Source organism: Contarinia nasturtii, unplaced genomic scaffold (assembly GCF_009176525.2).
Source record: "Contarinia nasturtii isolate CC-2019 unplaced genomic scaffold, AAFC_CNas_1.1 Cnas_scaffold_3175, whole genome shotgun sequence".
NCBI lineage: Eukaryota > Metazoa > Arthropoda > Insecta > Diptera > Cecidomyiidae > Contarinia > Contarinia nasturtii.
The window spans coordinates 1,269,668-1,287,732 of NW_022200487.1; the positions used below are offsets into that span (position 1 = coordinate 1,269,668).

General features: G+C 33.5%; 7 protein-coding genes across 19 annotated transcripts in view; 3 read left to right on the forward strand and 4 right to left on the reverse strand.

Annotated features, from left to right (window-relative positions):
• Positions 1 to 466: 466 nt before the first annotated feature.
• On the reverse strand, positions 467 to 3,123 carry LOC116349873 (dihydroxyacetone phosphate acyltransferase). Its single transcript, XM_031781499.1, has 6 exons — positions 2,502 to 3,123; positions 2,227 to 2,430; positions 1,672 to 2,124; positions 1,322 to 1,610; positions 955 to 1,219; positions 467 to 877 (listed from the first exon to the last, which is right to left on the reverse strand). Exons 1-6 carry the CDS (start codon positions 2,971 to 2,973, stop codon positions 575 to 577), a joined length of 1,986 nt encoding a protein of 661 aa, XP_031637359.1. The 5' UTR covers positions 2,974 to 3,123; the 3' UTR covers positions 467 to 574.
• Positions 3,124 to 3,243: 120 nt separating this feature from the next.
• On the forward strand, positions 3,244 to 6,110 carry LOC116349891 (ribosomal protein S6 kinase delta-1). Its single transcript, XM_031781532.1, has 6 exons — positions 3,244 to 3,552; positions 3,640 to 4,229; positions 4,295 to 4,439; positions 4,510 to 4,634; positions 4,698 to 5,706; positions 5,781 to 6,110. The coding sequence occupies exons 1-6, from the start codon at positions 3,439 to 3,441 to the stop codon at positions 5,853 to 5,855; spliced, it is 2,058 nt and encodes a 685-aa protein (XP_031637392.1). The 5' UTR covers positions 3,244 to 3,438; the 3' UTR covers positions 5,856 to 6,110.
• Positions 6,111 to 6,229: 119 nt separating this feature from the next.
• LOC116349896 (charged multivesicular body protein 2a) lies at positions 6,230 to 7,647 on the forward strand. Its single transcript, XM_031781538.1, has 2 exons — positions 6,230 to 6,990; positions 7,065 to 7,647. The coding sequence occupies exons 1-2, from the start codon at positions 6,436 to 6,438 to the stop codon at positions 7,224 to 7,226; spliced, it is 717 nt and encodes a 238-aa protein (XP_031637398.1). The 5' UTR covers positions 6,230 to 6,435; the 3' UTR covers positions 7,227 to 7,647.
• A 292-nt stretch (positions 7,648 to 7,939) lies between these two features.
• On the reverse strand, positions 7,940 to 9,087 carry LOC116349919 (60S ribosomal protein L6). Its single transcript, XM_031781576.1, has 2 exons — positions 8,639 to 9,087; positions 7,940 to 8,458 (listed from the first exon to the last, which is right to left on the reverse strand). Exons 1-2 carry the CDS (start codon positions 9,041 to 9,043, stop codon positions 8,084 to 8,086), a joined length of 780 nt encoding a protein of 259 aa, XP_031637436.1. The 5' UTR covers positions 9,044 to 9,087; the 3' UTR covers positions 7,940 to 8,083.
• Positions 9,088 to 9,474: 387 nt separating this feature from the next.
• On the forward strand, positions 9,475 to 11,978 carry LOC116349916 (ATPase family AAA domain-containing protein 3A homolog). The gene is made up of 7 exons (XM_031781573.1): positions 9,475 to 9,803; positions 9,873 to 9,931; positions 9,997 to 10,412; positions 10,491 to 10,867; positions 10,958 to 11,405; positions 11,485 to 11,683; positions 11,753 to 11,978. The coding sequence occupies exons 1-7, from the start codon at positions 9,614 to 9,616 to the stop codon at positions 11,822 to 11,824; spliced, it is 1,761 nt and encodes a 586-aa protein (XP_031637433.1). The 5' UTR covers positions 9,475 to 9,613; the 3' UTR covers positions 11,825 to 11,978.
• A 226-nt stretch (positions 11,979 to 12,204) lies between these two features.
• On the reverse strand, positions 12,205 to 13,327 carry LOC116349917 (28S ribosomal protein S2, mitochondrial). Its single transcript, XM_031781574.1, has 3 exons — positions 13,215 to 13,327; positions 13,012 to 13,137; positions 12,205 to 12,946 (listed from the first exon to the last, which is right to left on the reverse strand). The coding sequence occupies exons 1-3, from the start codon at positions 13,234 to 13,236 to the stop codon at positions 12,252 to 12,254; spliced, it is 843 nt and encodes a 280-aa protein (XP_031637434.1). The 5' UTR covers positions 13,237 to 13,327; the 3' UTR covers positions 12,205 to 12,251.
• Positions 13,328 to 14,291: 964 nt separating this feature from the next.
• The window catches only part of LOC116349940 (high affinity cGMP-specific 3',5'-cyclic phosphodiesterase 9A), a 121,447-nt gene continuing 117,673 nt past the window's right edge, over positions 14,292 to 18,065 (reverse strand). For all 13 annotated transcript variants that reach the window (XM_031781613.1, XM_031781617.1, XM_031781620.1 and 10 more), the window contains one exon: positions 14,292 to 18,052. In XM_031781613.1, coding sequence (XP_031637473.1) covers positions 16,988 to 18,052 — 1,065 coding nt within the window. In that variant the 3' untranslated portion in view covers positions 14,292 to 16,987. The remainder of the gene's footprint in view (positions 18,053 to 18,065) is intronic.

Genomic DNA, 18,065 nt, shown 5'->3' on the forward strand with positions numbered 1-18,065 from the left:
AGCAATAACTTATAAACTTTAATTTAGACAAAGGAAAATCAACAAATTGTGACATAAATAATGACATACATTGAATCGTTAGCAATAGAATTGTTTTCACTCGTGTGTGTGAAATGTTAGCAAAACATTCGGCTCAAATTGAACATTAAGACATGCAAAACAAGTAATTTTTTTTGTTTGAAATGACGATATAAATGGTTCTTAATGGATCTTAACTATTGTAACTCGAAGTAATTGTAGTGTATACAACGGATTTTAAGCGTCCACAAAACTTACTAAAAACACATCTGTAAATAAATTTTTAGCTCAAAAATAACATTGAAAACCGTGAAACTTTTTCTCAATACTAACCTGGAGAAATCAAATCTTAATAGCTACTCATCTTTACTATTATGTTCCAGTCTCGATATTCAAGAGTTGAAAGATTAATATATTTGAAAGCATCATCTTTATTGATTTTTCGAACATGACAATAAAAAAATTCTGTCTAAAATTAATCAATTTCCTCAACCACCCGAAATAGATCGAATACCTTTTAAAATAATACAAATGCACAATGACTTATCTGGTTAATCTAAAGTTTTGCTCTACTATTATAATTGCTAAGCCCGTTGAAATGTCTTAATATAGAACACAATCGACGAAGATTATCGTCGAGTTGATTTATTGCATCCAAATTCACCGTGTATTGAACAGCATTGGTGATTGTTTTCTTTGTGACGCAGTTATTTGCAACAAGTGAATGCAACGCATTTGAAATGGAATCCAACGACAAACAATATGGATGAACAAATTCAGCGTTACCATTTAGACGTGCTTCAACATACATTTGCGCCCTTACGAAGAGATCCTTATCTTTGAATGGTTTCGATGACAACTACGTTTAAGTGAGAAATGAAAGAAATACTTGTAAGAGTGACAAATGTGATACATAACATATGTGTAAATCTATACCTGATTCTTGATCACTTGAACGACATTGAAATAACAGAAAACAAATGGAAGGATTGATGTAAGTAGTACATTTTCCAATTCCATATTTTCTGAGATATTCATTGAATCCATAATTTCAACTATTTTCTTCGTGTCTTGGGTACATTTTCTCGTAATGAATTCAGACGAAAATATCCGCTTCAATTGATCGATTTCGGTGACTACTTCTTCTTGGGAACGACCACCCAATCTTCGAACTAATACATAAAAAGCCGGCTGATGCAACCTGTCAAGGCGGCGAAACATATCAAGAGAAAAAAGAAAGTAATCCACACAACTGCTATTGCCGAAAAAGGACTTTTGACTTTATGAAAATTCATAATTTTACCAGTACATGCATGGATTTGCATAAATTTGTAAAAGAAAAGAGGGTAATGTATTTTGCATCGTATGCGGAGACAAACTATGTCCTTTTAGATTTGATGGGTCGATGTTACTTGAAGCAACGATCGGTCCAAATACCAATGACAATGGTGCATTAGCTTCTTTCGATTTAAATTGTAGTACGTTTGCGTGTATTTCCAACGAATCAGTTATATCTGAATCACTTTTTGATGGAATTTCAAGCGCTAGCAAAACTTCAAATTTCTTCAAGAAATTAACGAGGAGGCCGATACCTAGTGAAAAAATCCCATTGATAAGTATTGGAATGATGTGAGTGTCAAAAGTGTTACATACCGTATTTTAACTGATCACGATTGCATTTTTCATTGATCATAGAACGATAAGCGAAATAAATAGCAATCAAATTGAATGTGTTTAAAACAATAAGCTGCTGCTGCTTGTCAACAATGTGACAAGACAGTGCACTTATCAACTGCAGACGCTCCTTTGTTAGGTTTTGTGCAAATGGTTCATTTGGAGACCAATATATTGACGGATCTTTTTCAAAGTATTCATGCAGAGAAATTGTTTTTCCAAAATTAACAAACATCTTTCCATGGCAACTGTCCATTATTTCAAATGCTTTGAATAAACCACGAGTTGATTCTTTTGGCTTTGGTACACCAAGCAGCTCGTATGCAAAAAGCTTTTCTTCAAAAGGGCGACAATAGGAAATTCCGACGGGCACAACAAGAATATCGAACACTTTTCGTTTCATAAACGTTTCAAGCATCATTGAGAGTAGACCTGTTAAGGCGGCGAAACATATCAAGAGAAAAAGGAAAGTAATCCACACAACTGTTATTGCCGGAAAACGACTTTTGACTTTATGAAAATTCATAATTTTACCAATTTTCGGAGATAATGCCTTACAGCTTCTGCTTCTTGTGCCCTCAATGAAAAATTCAACCCCCGAATGATATCGTGAAATTAATGTACGAGCATATTCTCGAAAGACTTCCCAATACATTTTATCGGACGAAAATGACCGTCGCATAAAGAATGCTCCAGTATTTCGCAGCATTGATCCCATTCCCACCATTCCATGAAAATCTAGTGATTTATACAGAGTCGCACAGTGTAGTGAAAATTATACCGTATTCAAATGCCATGACTTTACTTACCCATGCCTGCTGCGATTGCCGGTATTTCAAGATCGTGCGCAAAGCAAATATATGACATCAAAATAAAATCCAAATAGCTTCGATGAGTTGGTAAATATAAAACAGGGCACCGGCTCTGAGCCAATTCTCTTTTCACCAGCTCTAATGATTTTCGGTTCACATACACTCCATGTGTCATTTGTAGCAAAATTTTATTCAACATAATTCCCAAAAAACGAATTACAGTCATTTTCCGCTTAAACCCTATCTCTTCAAGTTGCAATTTAATTATACGTCGTAATTGAGCCTCTTTTTTATCGTCACCATCGCTATAGAATTTACATATACGGTCGACCTCTTCGCTATGCAATACGGTAGTCTTTAATGTTTCCGGCGTCAGTAAATTTTCAAATTTATATGGAATAAGTGGTTGCCAATATTTTCCCATATCAGGCAAACGATCACCTTCTATTAAATTCACAAAGTTTTCCATGGCTCTAGATTATTTATTGTTCTCTATAACTGCCGAACATAAGCAGATAATAATAAAAATTCAAGACAAAATTAAGTAATTGCTTTCGTCAAAGTAAAAAGAAAAACAATGAACAACTAAACCCTTTAACGAGCAGTTGCGCACTGAGCATTTATCCAATGTTGAGTGATTTACAGACAAAAAAATTGTATACTCCCGAATAAACACAGTTATTGTTAAATGTCAAAAACGTACAAATGTATTTGTGTGCTGAGCGGTTTGTTTTGCCTGCATACATTCAATCTGACGTTTACGTATAAAGTGAAAACAAGTGTGAACAATGAAAGTGAAGAATTGACCATTATGTTTAGTAAAATTATTGAAAATTAGAGGGAAAATTAATCTCTTTACAATCAAAATGGTGGAATAAAGTCGAGAAACATTGTTTCGAATTTTTGAATAAAAAAAAAACAGATAAATCGCAGAATGTCTAACTCCAAGTCAATTTCGTCAGTCGACGAAAAGTGGATACATAGTTTTGCTGTGACTGACGTGTGTTTACACCCAAAAAAGTTTACCGTTTATAAAATAACCTCAGTGGTATGAGTTGATAAGACCTTATCGATAAATTATATGTATATTTTTGCACATACAAAATGAAAAAAATCATTTTTTTTCTGTTGAAAGGTCTTTCCAATTGAAATCCCAGAAGCACTCACATGTCTCACAGTATGGAAACGATTCAACGATGTAAAGGCATTGTTGAAATTTGTTAAGAAACGCCACAAGGACGAACGCTTAAATGGAATCGTACCAACGTTGAATAATCATACATTTTTTAAACGTTTCGAAGCCGACGTAATTACTGAACGAAAACTCTTTATAATTCGATTACTTGATTTTATCGGACAACATCCGGTGCTATATAAATCCAGTGTATTTCAAGAATTCTTTGCAACAAGTCAAACGATGCCGAACGATGAAAACCTTCAATTCGAAGCCGACGACATTAAAACTGCAAGTGAAGACACAGTGGATTGTGCCAGTAAAATTCTAGTGGATCCAGATGAAACGCCAATTCCATCAACCTCATCATCGTTGAACGAATCGTTCGAATCAAGTTCGATATCAACACCAATTATCGATTCACCGGCTGAGAATTCGGATGATGGTTATAAGGCGTCATCGGAGAATGATATCATCATCACTGATTCCATTAAAATAAGATCAAGTTCGTCAGATCAATCAGCTGCTATTCTAACGAGACAGTATTCAAAGTAATTCATTTTCTTATCATATTAAATGTTCAACTTTTTCTTAATGCAATCTATCTTTATCACAGTGGCGAATATGTATTTCGAGATCCAATTGACACACCTTGTGTCCCAAACCAAAGAAAAGACTTGTCAAAATTTAAAGTTTTAAAAGCATTTGATAAGGTGATGCAAGTTCAAGACCTAACCACAAAACAAACTTATATTATGAAGGTATGATTGGCCACAATTTTATTATACGTTGTGAAATTCATGCGAACACAATCAATTTCTTATCTTTCAGTCAATTGATAAAATATTCAATGAACCCGAAGAATTTTACTTGCCCACAAATTTTCCATTTATGGTGTCACTGGTAGCTTATTACATATCTGATTCAAATGTCTACCTGCTTCTAGAACAAGCGACGTAAGTATTTGTTCAAATTAAAAAAAAATAAAATGATATCATTGCTGTTTCTTTCATTTTCAGAGGGGGAAAATTGTACGATTATATACGATCGTATAACCGTCATTCATCGTCGTCATCACGGTGTAAAACCCAAACAACAAAATCCATACCGATCAAATTTAAAACAGTTAAAAGTATTTTTAAAAGCAATCCGATATCAATACCTGATACACCTGTTGCCAAAGTAAAGACGTCCGATGCCAAATCATCTAACGACGAAGAAGATAGTTTTAGTTTCTATGATCTACTTCAATCCTACTATGAAGATGTTCCACTTGACAATTCATCAATATTGAAAACCACTGCATTTGAGAGTCCAGAAGCATTTGATGAAGCTCCTCATTTCAATTTAATTGCAAATGACTTGGATGTAAACAATATTCTAAATTGTTCTCAGAAACTATTGAAGTCCGTGTCTACGACATTGAAACGAGTCCAAATCACTACAGAGCCAAATTTATTGTGCAATGAAATTCTCTCAAAATCTAGTAATTCCATCGAAAGCTTGAATCAAAGCCACGATGAGACTCATGAGAAGGACGATGTTTATGTGAATATAATATCGCCGACTTTAAGCGCAACAAATAGAATTGACAATTATTTTGATAAATTTAAATTATTCGAAGTAAATCAACTTCCAAGAGCCATAATAAAGAAATGGTTTCGAGAACTTATTTTTGCGGTAAAACATTTACATGCGAATGACATTATTTGCTACGACTTACAGTCACATAATTTGTTACTGGGCAAAAATGGCGAGATCTTACTTTCGTATTTCTATCGGCGAGAGTTCAATCCGTATATCTTTGGCGAAGACATGCATCAAACAAGCTATCCCATTGTATACATTGCGCCCGAGCGACCGTTAACATTACAATCGGATGTTTGGAGCATTGGTGTCATATTTTATGAGCTTCTCACCGGTTATTCGTTTCAATCGTGTCATCCAGATGGAATTTTATCGTATTTCGATATTCAATATCCCGAGAACGTCGAATTGGATTCAAACAGCAAGGATTTAGTTGAAGGGGTAGGAGATTTTTCAATTTTTCTTTTTCATCTTTATTACGAACAATCTCACTAAATTAAAATAATAATTTCTAGATGCTACAAATTGATCCTGTCCAACGAACCAAACTCGATGAAATCGAAGAACATCCATTCTTCATAAGCATTTAATTTGTGGAGCAAATTGAATCAACTAGTCAATACAATAGCTTTAATTCCAAAATTTTAAGAAATTTTTCAATTCGATTCGTATGATTTTGTTCTATTCGACAAATTGTACTTAGACATTCCCCTTAACTGACTGAATTAATTCAAAATTTACTGTGTGGCATATTGGTATTACAAAAACACCTACAACACATAATTATTTATACGTATACAAAGACCATGATATCAGCACAATTATACAAACAAATAAAAGAATAAAAAGTTTTTATTGTTTTTACATTGAGTATTACGAAGTCGCTGGCAACCCGAATTACGTCACTGTATTGAAAATGACATATGAACGCATATATACATTTTGTTTTGACACATACATTTGCAACAAAGATTTCGTTGTTTTGAATCGTCTTTTTTTCTATTTCGACTCTATAGATTCATTAGACAATTTCATTTCCAATTAAAACGATAAAATATTTTGCGATTCGTTATATTGATATTTGGAGTGATTTTTCGTAGTGCAAACTTGAAGTATTAAATAGAATTTCCATTTTTTTTTTTGTAAAAAAGTGTAAAGAAAAAATTTGAAATGATGGAGTGGCTATTTGGAAAACGAATGACACCAGAGGAAATGTTGCGAAAAAATCAGCGAGCGCTAAACAAAGCAATGCGCGATTTGGATCGCGAAAAGATGAAAATGGAACAACAGGAGAAGAAAATTATTAATGACATTAAAAAATTGGCTAAAGAGGGTCAAATGGATGCGGTGAAAATTATGGCACTTGATTTGGTACGAACTCGTCGCTATGTAAAGAAATTTATGCTGATGAAAGCCAACATTCAAGCTGTTTCGCTGAAAATTCAAACGTTGAAATCGCAAAATACCATGGCTCAGGCTATGAGTGGTGTAACTAAAGCCATGGCAAATATGAATCGACAATTGAATCTTCCACAAATTCAGAAGATTTTAATGGAGTTCGAAAAACAATCGGAAATCATGGACATGAAAGAAGAAATGATTAACGATCACATCGACGATGCAATGGAAGATGAAGGAGACGAAGAAGAATCAGACGCTGTGGTTTCCCAAGTTCTAGATGAACTCGGTCTTCAATTAGGTGATCAATTATCTGGATTGCCACAGGTTTGTGTTAAATTGTTAATTTCGGTGTCATAGTTTAGTATGACTCATCTCTAATTGTAAATGTCAAATTTCAGGCATCTGGATCGCTATCGGTTGCTACAGGAAGCAAACAGCCACAAGCAGCTGCAATTGGTGCCGCCGGCGGTAGCGGTGGTAATGGTGGTAGTGGCGGCAATACGCCAATGGATGCTGATGCCGATTTACAAGCTCGATTGGACAACTTGCGACGCGAATAAACTTATGCTTCTTTATAGCTCAATATTCATGGAATTTTTTTTTTGGTTTTCTACTTCCAAAAATATTCTATTTTTATGAATTTTTTGTTATGTTAATTTAAGGAAAGAATGTGTATCGTGTTTTTTTTTGGTACGGATTAAAAACATGAATCAAAATAAATGGATTGAATTCAATGAAATTTGTTGTAGGAATTCAAAGTGCCTACTTTTTATGCGAAATATCGACAAATGTCTCAGATTTCAATGTATGAACAAATGAATTTAAAAACGAGTTCAAACAAATGTAATAAAACAGAAAAACACACACAACATGTATGAATGCCTAATTAATTAATGTACATTTGAATAAGCTTACTGGAGCACCATCATCATATTCAAGTTGATGCAATTTTAATAAATCGATTATATGTACCATGCTTTATGTTCTTTCTTTTTATTAATATGGATCCAGACTGGTAATGTATTTCATTCAAGTGTCCAATTCATTTGGTTCATAATGGTTGGTGAAAATGTTACAAGACACAAAAGCATACTTATCAGTGACTGGCAGAAACAAAAATTCATATTCGAAAAAGAAATATTTTCTTTTTTTTATACACAGGGATTCCTTATGGGATTTTAATGTCACATAAGATAAATGTTAGGTATTCCATTTAGTTGCCGCTTCTAACCTAAAACTTCACAATAGACAGAAAATAATAAAGGCTAATCGATTATTTTTGATTGATCATAAATGATTCCACTTTTTATTAAAAGGTGTCTTATCAAATATAACCCTTTATAAAACAAATTTCATGTTTTTTTAAATTTCATTAAAGATAGAAGAAGCCTTGTCGCGATATTCCTATTGCGTTTGTTTAGAAACGTAAGCGGTGTGGGCATTGGCTAGAGCTCAATGCAAAGTAGCTTCGGATATACTTGAACAACACTTTCTTGTCTTTGTGTTGAGCCAAAGCAGATCGAACAGCTTTGTCGACGGCAGCTTGATCGGCCTTCTTTTGTTCAGTTGGGACATAACGTTCCTTCTTTACAGCGAAGACATCACCTTCACCACGGTTCTTTTCCTTCTTTTCACGCTTGAAGTAAGCATCGTTAACATGAGCTGGAACCTTAACCTTGCTGATGTCAATGCTGGTTGATGTAGCGATGACATAACGTTGTGAAATACGACGCAATGGGCATTGGTTCAATGAGTATGGTCCAGTAACCAACAACAAGCCTGATTTCAAGACCTACCATTATCACACCAATACAGCACATGAAAATAGTTTAAAAAATAACACAAAATCAATTAAAATTCACACAATTCACAGTTATTGCACAATATTTTTAAAGAATTTTCAAGAAAATTGTCACCAAAATCAATAAATTTTTATCAAATTACACACATTCCAATTGCTTTTTATACTAACCTTAAGTAAAACAACACGTTTGCCCTTATGTCTTCCGGCAAGCAAAATAATGACGCGACCTGGATGCAATGATTTGCGAGTGTTACGGCTATGGTTCTTGAAAAGTTGACGAGCTGAACGGGCTGCAACTCTTGGTTTTGTTGGATAGTTAGATTTTGGTTTCAACAAACTGACAACACGTTCACCACCATTTTTCGCACCATTGACTTTCTTGACGGCGGTGATGGGCTTCTTTGGTACAGAAACAACTGGACGTTTTTTGCCAGCAAAACGCCACAAAGCCTTGCGTTTGTATTGTTGAGCACGGGAATACTTCAACAAACCGCCTCCCAAATCGTAATTCAATTTTTTGACTGGCTTTTTAGCCTTTTTGTCGTCTTTCTTGGCAACTTTGTTAGCAGACATATTTTGCACGTGTCTTCGACTCACCAACCAAAATGTAAAAGAACTAAAAAGCGTGGTTATGTCAAGTAGTACGGCGCTGCAATAGCTTTTGTACAACGAAATGAACTCGTAGCGCCAACTGGTGTTACATCCGCGTGATTTTTCATCTCGTGTCACGTGAAATTTAAAAATATAAATAATAATACACTTGAAAAACAAAAACGAAACTATTCGTTTTGAACCATTTACATTTTTCAATTGAATTATTTTTTCGATAGCGAAATCGGAGATAGTATTTCATAATTTTTAATGTTAAAAAACATAAAAAATTATTTCCAAATCAACGAAATGTATACTCTTCTCTATGAATGGATAGGTATGAAGTTGTTTCTATTCAGGAATCTCATGTAATAATTTGACAATTTTGGCTTTTATTATAACCGCAAAGCACGTTGTTCGTAGTCTTATCAGAGTTGCTCTAGTTGCGTTCGAATTACATCACACATTCAAAAGTGAGCGTGACACCAGTGTTCAGTGTGTGAGCAGCCGGTTAATTTCGTGTAAAATTTTGAAATACTAAATAAAAACAAAATGTCCTGGTTATTTGGTATAAAAACTCAACAACCGCCTCCAACAGCCGGCGGAGATGATGGTAGCGATCCAAATCAACCAGCTCCAGCACCACTAACAAAATCAGAGCGTCGTGCGATGGAAGCGTATCGCTTTGATTCATCGGCCTTGGAACGAGCTGCTGAAGCAGCCAAAGTATTAGAACGATCAAGTAAATAACTTCATTCAAAAATCATATTCAACGAATTGATTTCTAATCCATTTTAAATCTATCTTTTAGAACATGCACGAGAAGCATTAGAGTTATCAAAGATACAAGAATCAACGAAACAACAAGAGGTTTCAAATGAAAATGTGTACATCAAAGTTTTTGATTTTTAATTCGTGATTTATTCTTTTTTTAGCTCATTACCAAAGCCAAAGAGTATGAAGCCCATTTGGAGCAGGCACGTGTCGAACAAAAACGCGTTGATTACGAAGAACGGAGGAAACTTGCATCAGAAGAAACCAAACAACAACAATTACGTGCTCAATATCAGGATCAATTGGCCAGAAAACGATATGAAGAACAATTGGTACAACAACAACGAGTGCAAGATGAAAATTTACGAAAACAAGAGGAAAGTGTGGCCAAACAAGAAGCAATGCGACGAGCTACCATTGAACATGAAATCGAGGCAAAAGAAAGGAACAAATTGAAATTGTTGGAGCATGAGATGCGCGTAAAAGCCAAAGTTGAAAGAGAAAATCGTGATTTGACTTTGGAACAAATTCGCTTGAAAGCACAAGAGAATCGTATCACCGTATTAGAATCCATCAAGTATGAACATTTCTATAAGAATAAGAATTTAATTTCATTCATTCATTTATTTGTTTGATCGGGTCTTTTTTTTCTTAGAACTGGTGGTACATTGATCGGAGCTGGTGCACAAGCATTATTAACCGATTGGGATAAAGTTTTAACTGCTGCCGGAGGTCTTTCTTTGCTGGCCTTAGGTATTTATGCTGCCAAAGGAGCAACTGGTGTTACTGCTCGATATGTTGAATCGCGCATCGGTCGCCCGTCACTCATCAATGAAACTTCACGTTTTACATTCAAGGATATGATTGCAAGTCCATTGAAAACGATTAAAAAACTTAAAACAAAACCAGCTGATGCCTTGCAAGGCGTTGTATTGCAACCAGCATTGGAAGAACGTCTTAGAGATATTGCAATTGCGACGAAAAATACAAAACACAATAATGGATATTTTATGAATGTATTATTGCACGGAGGTTTGTATAATTTTATTTTAACTTTTAGGCTAAGAAATATTTTTTTCTATATATCAAGAATATATAAGATTTATTTTTTTAAATTTATAGCACCGGGTACGGGCAAAACGATGTTTGCTCGTAAATTGGCTGAGCATTCTGGCATGGACTATGCCATCATGAGTGGGGGTGACGTTGCTCCAATGGGTAAAACTGGAGTTACAGCCATTCATAAAGTGTTTGATTGGGCAAAGACCAGCCGTCGCGGTGTGTTGTTATTTGTCGACGAAGCCGATGCATTTTTGCGTAAACGTTCATCTGAACACATTTCGGAGGATTTACGTGCAGCTTTAAACGCTTTCCTTTTTAGAACTGGTGAACAAAATCAAAAATTCATGTTAGTTTTGGCCAGTAATACACCTGAACAATTTGATTATGCATTAAACGATCGTCTTGATGAAGTAGTTGAATTCTTGTTACCTGGTTTGGCGGAACGTGAACGATTGATTCGATTGTACTTCGATAAATTTGTATTGCAGCCAGCATCTGAAGGACTCAAGTAATAATATACATATTTTTTAAACATTGTTTAAACATGTTTTCGATTCAATAATTGAACTGAATTTTCTATTTTTCAGACGATTTAAAGTAGATGAATTTGACTATGGAGCTGTTTGTAGTAAAATGGCAAAAATGTGCGAAGGAATGTCTGGACGTGAAATTTCAAAGTTGGGCGTTTCGTGGCAAGCAGCACTTTATGCATCAGAAGAAGGTGTACTCACTGAGAAAATGGTACTCGATCGATGTAATAGAGCAATACATCAACACAAACAAAAGGTAAATCCATGAGTTGGGCGCTTTAAAAAAAATATTAATACCAATTTTCGCTTGGATGTGAAATTTCAGATGGCTTGGTTGTCGGAGCAAGAAAAATTGGATCACAAATCAATAACCCAAGGGAAGCCATTCGTTCTTTAAACTACATTATTATTTTTAGGTGGACAAAGTTTTTCCATTCCTTTCTTGATGAAAGAAGCAATGAACGAATCCTATTTTCATAGTAATAAGTATTTAGCAAAAATGATTTGCGCGTCAAATTCAAAATAAATGAGACAATTTAAAAGTTACCATACACATTCTACATTATTCTTTACATTACCAGATGACTTTTCAATGTACTTGAGGTAAACAAAAAAAAGATTTTTTTTATTTTTCGAATAACGCGCTTTCTGACCAATTCATCTTTGATTCAATAATTAGTTCAGAACAGTTATTCATTTGTTTTTTTTTTTTTTTTCAAGAGTTGGTGATTATGGTGTTTACTCACAGATGGGATTTCATTGAAATAAAACAGTCAATTAAATTAGTTCTTCTTTCTTTATTTACACAAATGCATAGTGTGTATTTACTGTATAATTGTCATTGTATCTTTCTCAATATTTTGTTCCGATATTTTTCTACTTTTTTCAGCATCTTCTTGGGCTTTTTGCTTTCCACGTAAAATTGCTTGTTTGAACATATTACAAAAAAATTCAACAGATGCCCGACTATCGTCATTTCCAGGAATTGTATACGTTATCAAATTTGGATTGCAATTTGAATCAACAACACCAACGGTTGGAATTAGCATTTTTGCTGCTTCAACTATCCCAGGGTGTGGTAAAAGAACATCATTTAACGTATTTAGAAAAATACACAAATCTGGCAATCGAATTTGTCCGTGGAATTGTCCAATCGAATTTGTAAACACTCCTAAGCGCCATGCTCTAGTATGAGCATATTCGCCGCATTCTTTTGCTGTATTTTCAATCAAATTGGTGAACTGTGGATTACGTCCAATGAACAAAATAATACCATCACGATACGCAGTGTGAGCAATAAAATTCAATGCGTTTCGCAAATAGAGTGCGGTTTTATCCAAATCGAATATAATATGACCCATTCGCTTTCCGAATATATACGGCTTCATTCGGTTATCAAGTGTTCCGTCCTTGTGACCATAATGAATTCTCGCATTGAATAAGTCAGTCACCGTAAACAAATTGTGAACATTAAAATAATCTGGATGCATCAAATGCACATTTTCAGGTTGTTTAGCAGCTGAAAATTCAATGAAATTATTTGAATAATTAAGTGTCTTTTTACAGCCAATATGTTTATTTCACCTTTTATTTCTGCTTGAATTTCTGACAAATTCTCCGGCACTTGCAATGGTGCTTTATCTGTTCGCGGTGTGAAGCCTCTGTGTTTAATGATCTTAGTTCGTATTTGTAGTTTTGTTGGATTAAATACTGCAATAAAATGGAAATGTTCTCAATTATCTTCATTCGATTTAGTCTACATACAATATTTTTTTCTGTATACTTACAATTCGTTAAAAGTTTCGACATTTTTTCTATTCTTAACTTTTATTCGAATAGAGGAAAAGACGATTTTGATATGTTGGAAAAACCTAACCTCAAAATTCTGTATTGTCAATCACATTGGACGTATTTGACAGTTTCGTTTTTGAAAGAATTGTCTAGCACATATAGACAGTTGAATAGCTTACTACATTCTGTGGTAACTGTGGAATAAATTTTTCAGACAATGAATACAATGAAAAACGTTTTATGAAATAGTTAAAAATATTGAAGTCGTTTAATTTCCAAATTTTATTCAGACAATTAGCACTTAATACAGCTTTGATAAATTCACCAACTATAGACGTCGGTGTCATTTTATTCAAGTGAATTCCGTTAACTGTGAATCAAATTAAAGGGTCGGGTGGTGGGTTTATTAAAAACTGGCGAACTGAAAATCTTTTTTACGTTCGAAAATAATTCTGAGGTTGTCTTTACTGGTATAATAATTATACCGATAATAATTCGGCTGATTATCATAAAACCTAAAAGTCAAGACTTAATTGAGCAATTCAAGTACAAATGAGGTCATTCAAATTCGAGTCACCTCAGCTACATATTTTATTTAAGATATATTAAGCAAGTTCATTGAATAATTTTCTGTTCTTTTCTATTCAGGTAAAAAGTGGATTTTGGATCAATCTACAAAAGATTTTTCTTTTGAATCAAGTGCCAAAGGATATTTGGCACACAAAGCGATATTAGAAAAGAAAAAGAATCAGAAAAAGATTTTTCACCTTTGGATGATGAGAAAAGCAGAAATAAATGATTGTAAAAAAAAATATCAAATAGAAATATTTGCGTTAGTCTTTTATTTTGAAAGGATGTTATCATAATTATTGATGTGACCAATGATGATTATAAATAACCAACGCCAAAACTGAAATAAATGAAAATCTTATTTTACAAAAAATATAATACTCACCACATACACTTGTCTTCTATCAATTATATTTAATTAAATTTTCCCAGCGTTTATTTTTACAACATCAATTAATTTTTCTTTATTTTATTTTGATAAATTTCATAATTGATATAGTGGTTTAGATTTTTTGTTCATTTGGTTTATGTCCTTCGTTTAAAATTAAATTTGTAGAAGTGTTTTTTTTATCTTTGTTCATGTTTTCTTCGGCATATGAGTCTCAATAAAATTTTATTTTTATGTTTGACATTATATTTTTCTACAAGATATAAAATGAAATAACTTTATCCTCTGTATTGTTCCTTGTTTTTTTTTTTTACATTACATTCCACTCTTACTTTCACATTCAATATTTCTCTTTCGAAACAAGCAAAATACATTGTTGAAACTTTCTTTCCTCAATTGTCATTTATGATGTTAGTGCTTTAATTAAATGAAATGAACGATTTGATATTATGGTTTCAATATAGCATTGCACTTATTCTCATCACATGAATTTGGGAAGCGACTAGGGGCATGCATACCATTCTCTCTAATCCACAATTTTTCTTTTCATCTATAACTTTCATTTTCTATAAGAGATATTATTTTGTCCATTCTAATAAATCTATTTCGGCTGCAACGTTTACATATTTATAAGCAAGTTTTGGAAATAATATTTCGCATATATGTATTTTTGACATTTTTCAATTGTGGCATCACTACTGTATTTTCAATGTGTTCTCTTTTTCTTTTATAATGATAGGTTCAAAAGACTTTTTATTTCTCAAATTTTAATAATGTACTTTGTATTCATTTTACACGTAAATATAAATCGAAATGTTTGTATTTTCAATAAGTTGATTTGTCGTAAATTGATTTCGGTTATTTCAGCAGGCTAGTTTCTATAATAATGTTATGTTGGCCTTACGATGTGTATATATATTACGGAATATGAAGGAAAGATGATTGTAATCCAATTCAACTAGATCAATTATGGTAGGCAGTTTTTCTTGTTATGTTGAATTCAAATTTTTTGTTTTAAATCGTTGGTCAGAGCGGCTTTGGAGTGAAGGAAGACTGAAAAACATTAAGGAAATAATTGTAACAAGGTTCATTCAAAAAGAGTTCTCTTTTAAGATATTGATCTACAAATTCGACTGTTCTTTTGTAATCTTATGTCAGGAGAAGAAGTGTTGTGAATCAATAGTTCTATTTTATACAATTATCAGATAAATTCATGTTTAAACGTTACACCTAAAAATACCGTTTAATTTTAATATCAGATAACACTGAAAATATCAGAGACCATATACATATAGTAGCGAGCAGCACTTTTGCTCCGCAAAGTTATGGAAATCTGGCTTCGGTTAATTTTATGTAGATTTCGACATATTTTCTTTGTTGTGAAGGATTATTTTTGTGTTCCTCAAATTGGTCGCTGTCGTCCTTTTAGCATTTTTTTAAAGTGTGTTATGTTTGTTGACAACAATTTATTTATTGATTACAGTTATGGAGACAGAAGAAGCTCATTTTACATCCATATTTATTGTAGACTCAAATAATAATAATAATTTTAACACTTTTATGTCAGTTTTTTTTACAGTTTTATAGTTAAAATTTGTTTCATTTACAATGAATTTTATTTATTTATGCCTGACAATAAATAGTTGATTTTATATTCTTAACACACATATCGACTAATAACCACCCACATTATACTGAAAGAATTGATCAGAGCTCGGAAGATTAATATAAAAATTGGGAGCATGGTTGCCATTTTCAAACTACAATAAACTTAAGAAAATGTAATACCCTGAAACAGGTCGAATTTTCACATGATTATTTGAATTTTTTTATCAATTTTTTAAAGCAAAATAAGAACTCAAGGAACCATGAACTTTCGTTTTTCAGCCATCAAATGTTCTATCATCCGTTCTTGAATATACTTTTTGCATGATGATTCTTGAGCATATATAATTTTATAAATAATTTAATTGAATATTAAACAGAAATTCGTGTCAAAATGTTTGTTGGAAAGGACACTTTGTTTTGAAGTGATCACAGTATAAACCATCCAAAAGAAACAAAGGCGAAGTAAATGACAGAATAAAAATTCGATCATGTTTTAGAGTATGTTTGTTGTAGCTCAAAAGTAATTTGATCGCTTCCTCAACTTTGAAAAAGTCTGATCGATTCATTAGAGCATTTATACAAAAAAGAAAATGGTCTATTCCGTCAAAATGTTAAATTCACATTTTCGTTAAAATACTTTGTCAATCGTTTTCAACACTTTAATTCTAATTTATCATTTGATTAAACAATTAGATAGTTATTATTACATGTATTATTATTTTTTTGTATTTTTCAACATTTCAAAAGTGAACCTATGAATGTGCGATTCGATAACGTCTTGCGTTTAAACATGTTATTATTATTTGTTTTGCAAGGGAACATATACATCGAATATAAGTGTTTCTAGATGTGTATATGGATGTGTTTGTGTCTATTTGTGTGGATAAAATGGTCAAATGGCCAGCAGAGAACGACAAATATCCACAGCAATAAAACACGTGGAAAATCTGTGATGCTACTAGGTTATCATAAATTAAAGTAGTTTTCAACAGATGATACAGTTTGATATTATCAATATGTTTGATGTTTGCAATAAAATTCTTAGATATTCTCCGGTTGGGGCAGTTTCGCTTCACAACATTGGCAAACAAATGCGGTAATTCGGTCACTGATGCACGTTGTCCAGACACAAAACATTGACTGTGTGTGAGTTTGTTGTTGTGAGTGAGTGGATAGACCTGTATTTGAACTAACACTTTGATGTCAAATACTGGGATCACCTGTGTCACCGCCAACACATACAGCATTAAAACTTTCATCGGCATCACTTTTATTATCACCAATCGTTGTTGTGTGGTTACTATTGTCTTCCATCATTAACATAATGTGACTGTGACTGTGTTCATCGTTGCGTGAAGATTTTCGGCTATTTTCACTGTTGCTACTACTGTATTGTCGTGTACGTACGACATCCAAACTATGAGCACGATGTCGTGCGCTTAAATCATTTCCCGGCAACGCATGAACACTTTCTACTTGTTTTGCATGTTGTTGTGGTTGTTGTTGCTGTTGATGATGCAATGGAGACGAAGTTTTATTTGCACAGCAAAAACTTCCCTTCGTTATTGGCAACATCGATTCATTGGCGTTATTATTTCGTGTGATATTTGTATTGGTGCTATTATTACGTTTTGCATCGCGATCGAAAGTGAAACTAAAACGGCTACTAAATTGTCGTAGTCGGGACATGAATGATTTGGTGCCATTATTTGCGGCCGAGCTAGCGGTGCTTAAAATTTTGTTTGATGTGTATTTGTTTGGTTGCGAAAATTGATTATGTTGTTGCAGTTGTTGTTGTTGTTGTTGATTTGCTGTTTTGACCTTTTCATCAGATGGTTTTAAATTACGACTTAATGGGTCACTGCGAATGTCACCGCCACTCGATAAATCATCATTTGCACTCTTGTTTAACTGAATACTCTCGGTGATTGTTGCGGGGACATCGCCATCCATACTACGATGTTGTTGATTGTAGTAAACATTATTATCCGACGTCACCTGCTGCAGCCCATCCGAAGACCGTCGATTATGTGTACTGTATTGGTCCAAGCTGACAGCACGATTAGCACCAAAATTCGAACGATTATTGTGGTAGCTATGAATATTTCCATGAGATCCACGCATCCGTGTACCGGAACCCGTTGTACATAATTCACTAATCATCGATGGTCGCTTTTCACGGCTGGCTTTCCGTGTGTACGACTGTACATTTTTGTTTCGATTGACGCCTTCCGTATCCACTTTGAATTTTGACGTTTTCTCGGCTATCTAAAATCATTCA

Coding starts and splice junctions, on each gene's coding strand:
- LOC116349917 (XM_031781574.1), bottom strand. CDS start 13,236: ATGTCGAAACTTTTAACGAATT. Junction 13,138..13,214: donor GTCGAAACTTTTAACGAATT/GTAAGTATACAG, acceptor ATTTTATTGCAG/TATTTAATCCAACAAAACTA. Junction 12,947..13,011: donor AATTCAAGCAGAAATAAAAG/GTGAAATAAACA, acceptor TTGAATTTTCAG/CTGCTAAACAACCTGAAAAT.
- LOC116349873 (XM_031781499.1), bottom strand. CDS start 2,973: ATGGAAAACTTTGTGAATTTAATAGAAGGTGATCGTTTGCCTGATATG. Junction 2,431..2,501: donor GGCAATCGCAGCAGGCATGG/GTAAGTAAAGTC, acceptor ATAAATCACTAG/ATTTTCATGGAATGGTGGGA. Junction 1,220..1,321: donor GCAAATCCATGCATGTACTG/GTAAAATTATGA, acceptor CCGCCTTGACAG/GTTGCATCAGCCGGCTTTTT.
- LOC116349896 (XM_031781538.1), top strand. CDS start 6,436: ATGATGGAGTGGCTATTTGGAAAACGAATGACACCAGAGGAAATGTTG. Junction 6,991..7,064: donor AATTATCTGGATTGCCACAG/GTTTGTGTTAAA, acceptor GTCAAATTTCAG/GCATCTGGATCGCTATCGGT.
- LOC116349916 (XM_031781573.1), top strand. CDS start 9,614: ATGTCCTGGTTATTTGGTATAAAAACTCAACAACCGCCTCCAACAGCC. Junction 9,932..9,996: donor AATCAACGAAACAACAAGAG/GTTTCAAATGAA, acceptor TTCTTTTTTTAG/CTCATTACCAAAGCCAAAGA. Junction 10,868..10,957: donor GAATGTATTATTGCACGGAG/GTTTGTATAATT, acceptor TTAAATTTATAG/CACCGGGTACGGGCAAAACG.
- LOC116349919 (XM_031781576.1), bottom strand. CDS start 9,043: ATGTCTGCTAACAAAGTTGCCAAGAAAGACGACAAAAAGGCTAAAAAG. Junction 8,459..8,638: donor AACGTGTTGTTTTACTTAAG/GTTAGTATAAAA, acceptor TGATAATGGTAG/GTCTTGAAATCAGGCTTGTT.
- LOC116349891 (XM_031781532.1), top strand. CDS start 3,439: ATGTCTAACTCCAAGTCAATTTCGTCAGTCGACGAAAAGTGGATACAT. Junction 4,230..4,294: donor CTAACGAGACAGTATTCAAA/GTAATTCATTTT, acceptor TCTTTATCACAG/TGGCGAATATGTATTTCGAG. Junction 5,707..5,780: donor GCAAGGATTTAGTTGAAGGG/GTAGGAGATTTT, acceptor AATAATTTCTAG/ATGCTACAAATTGATCCTGT.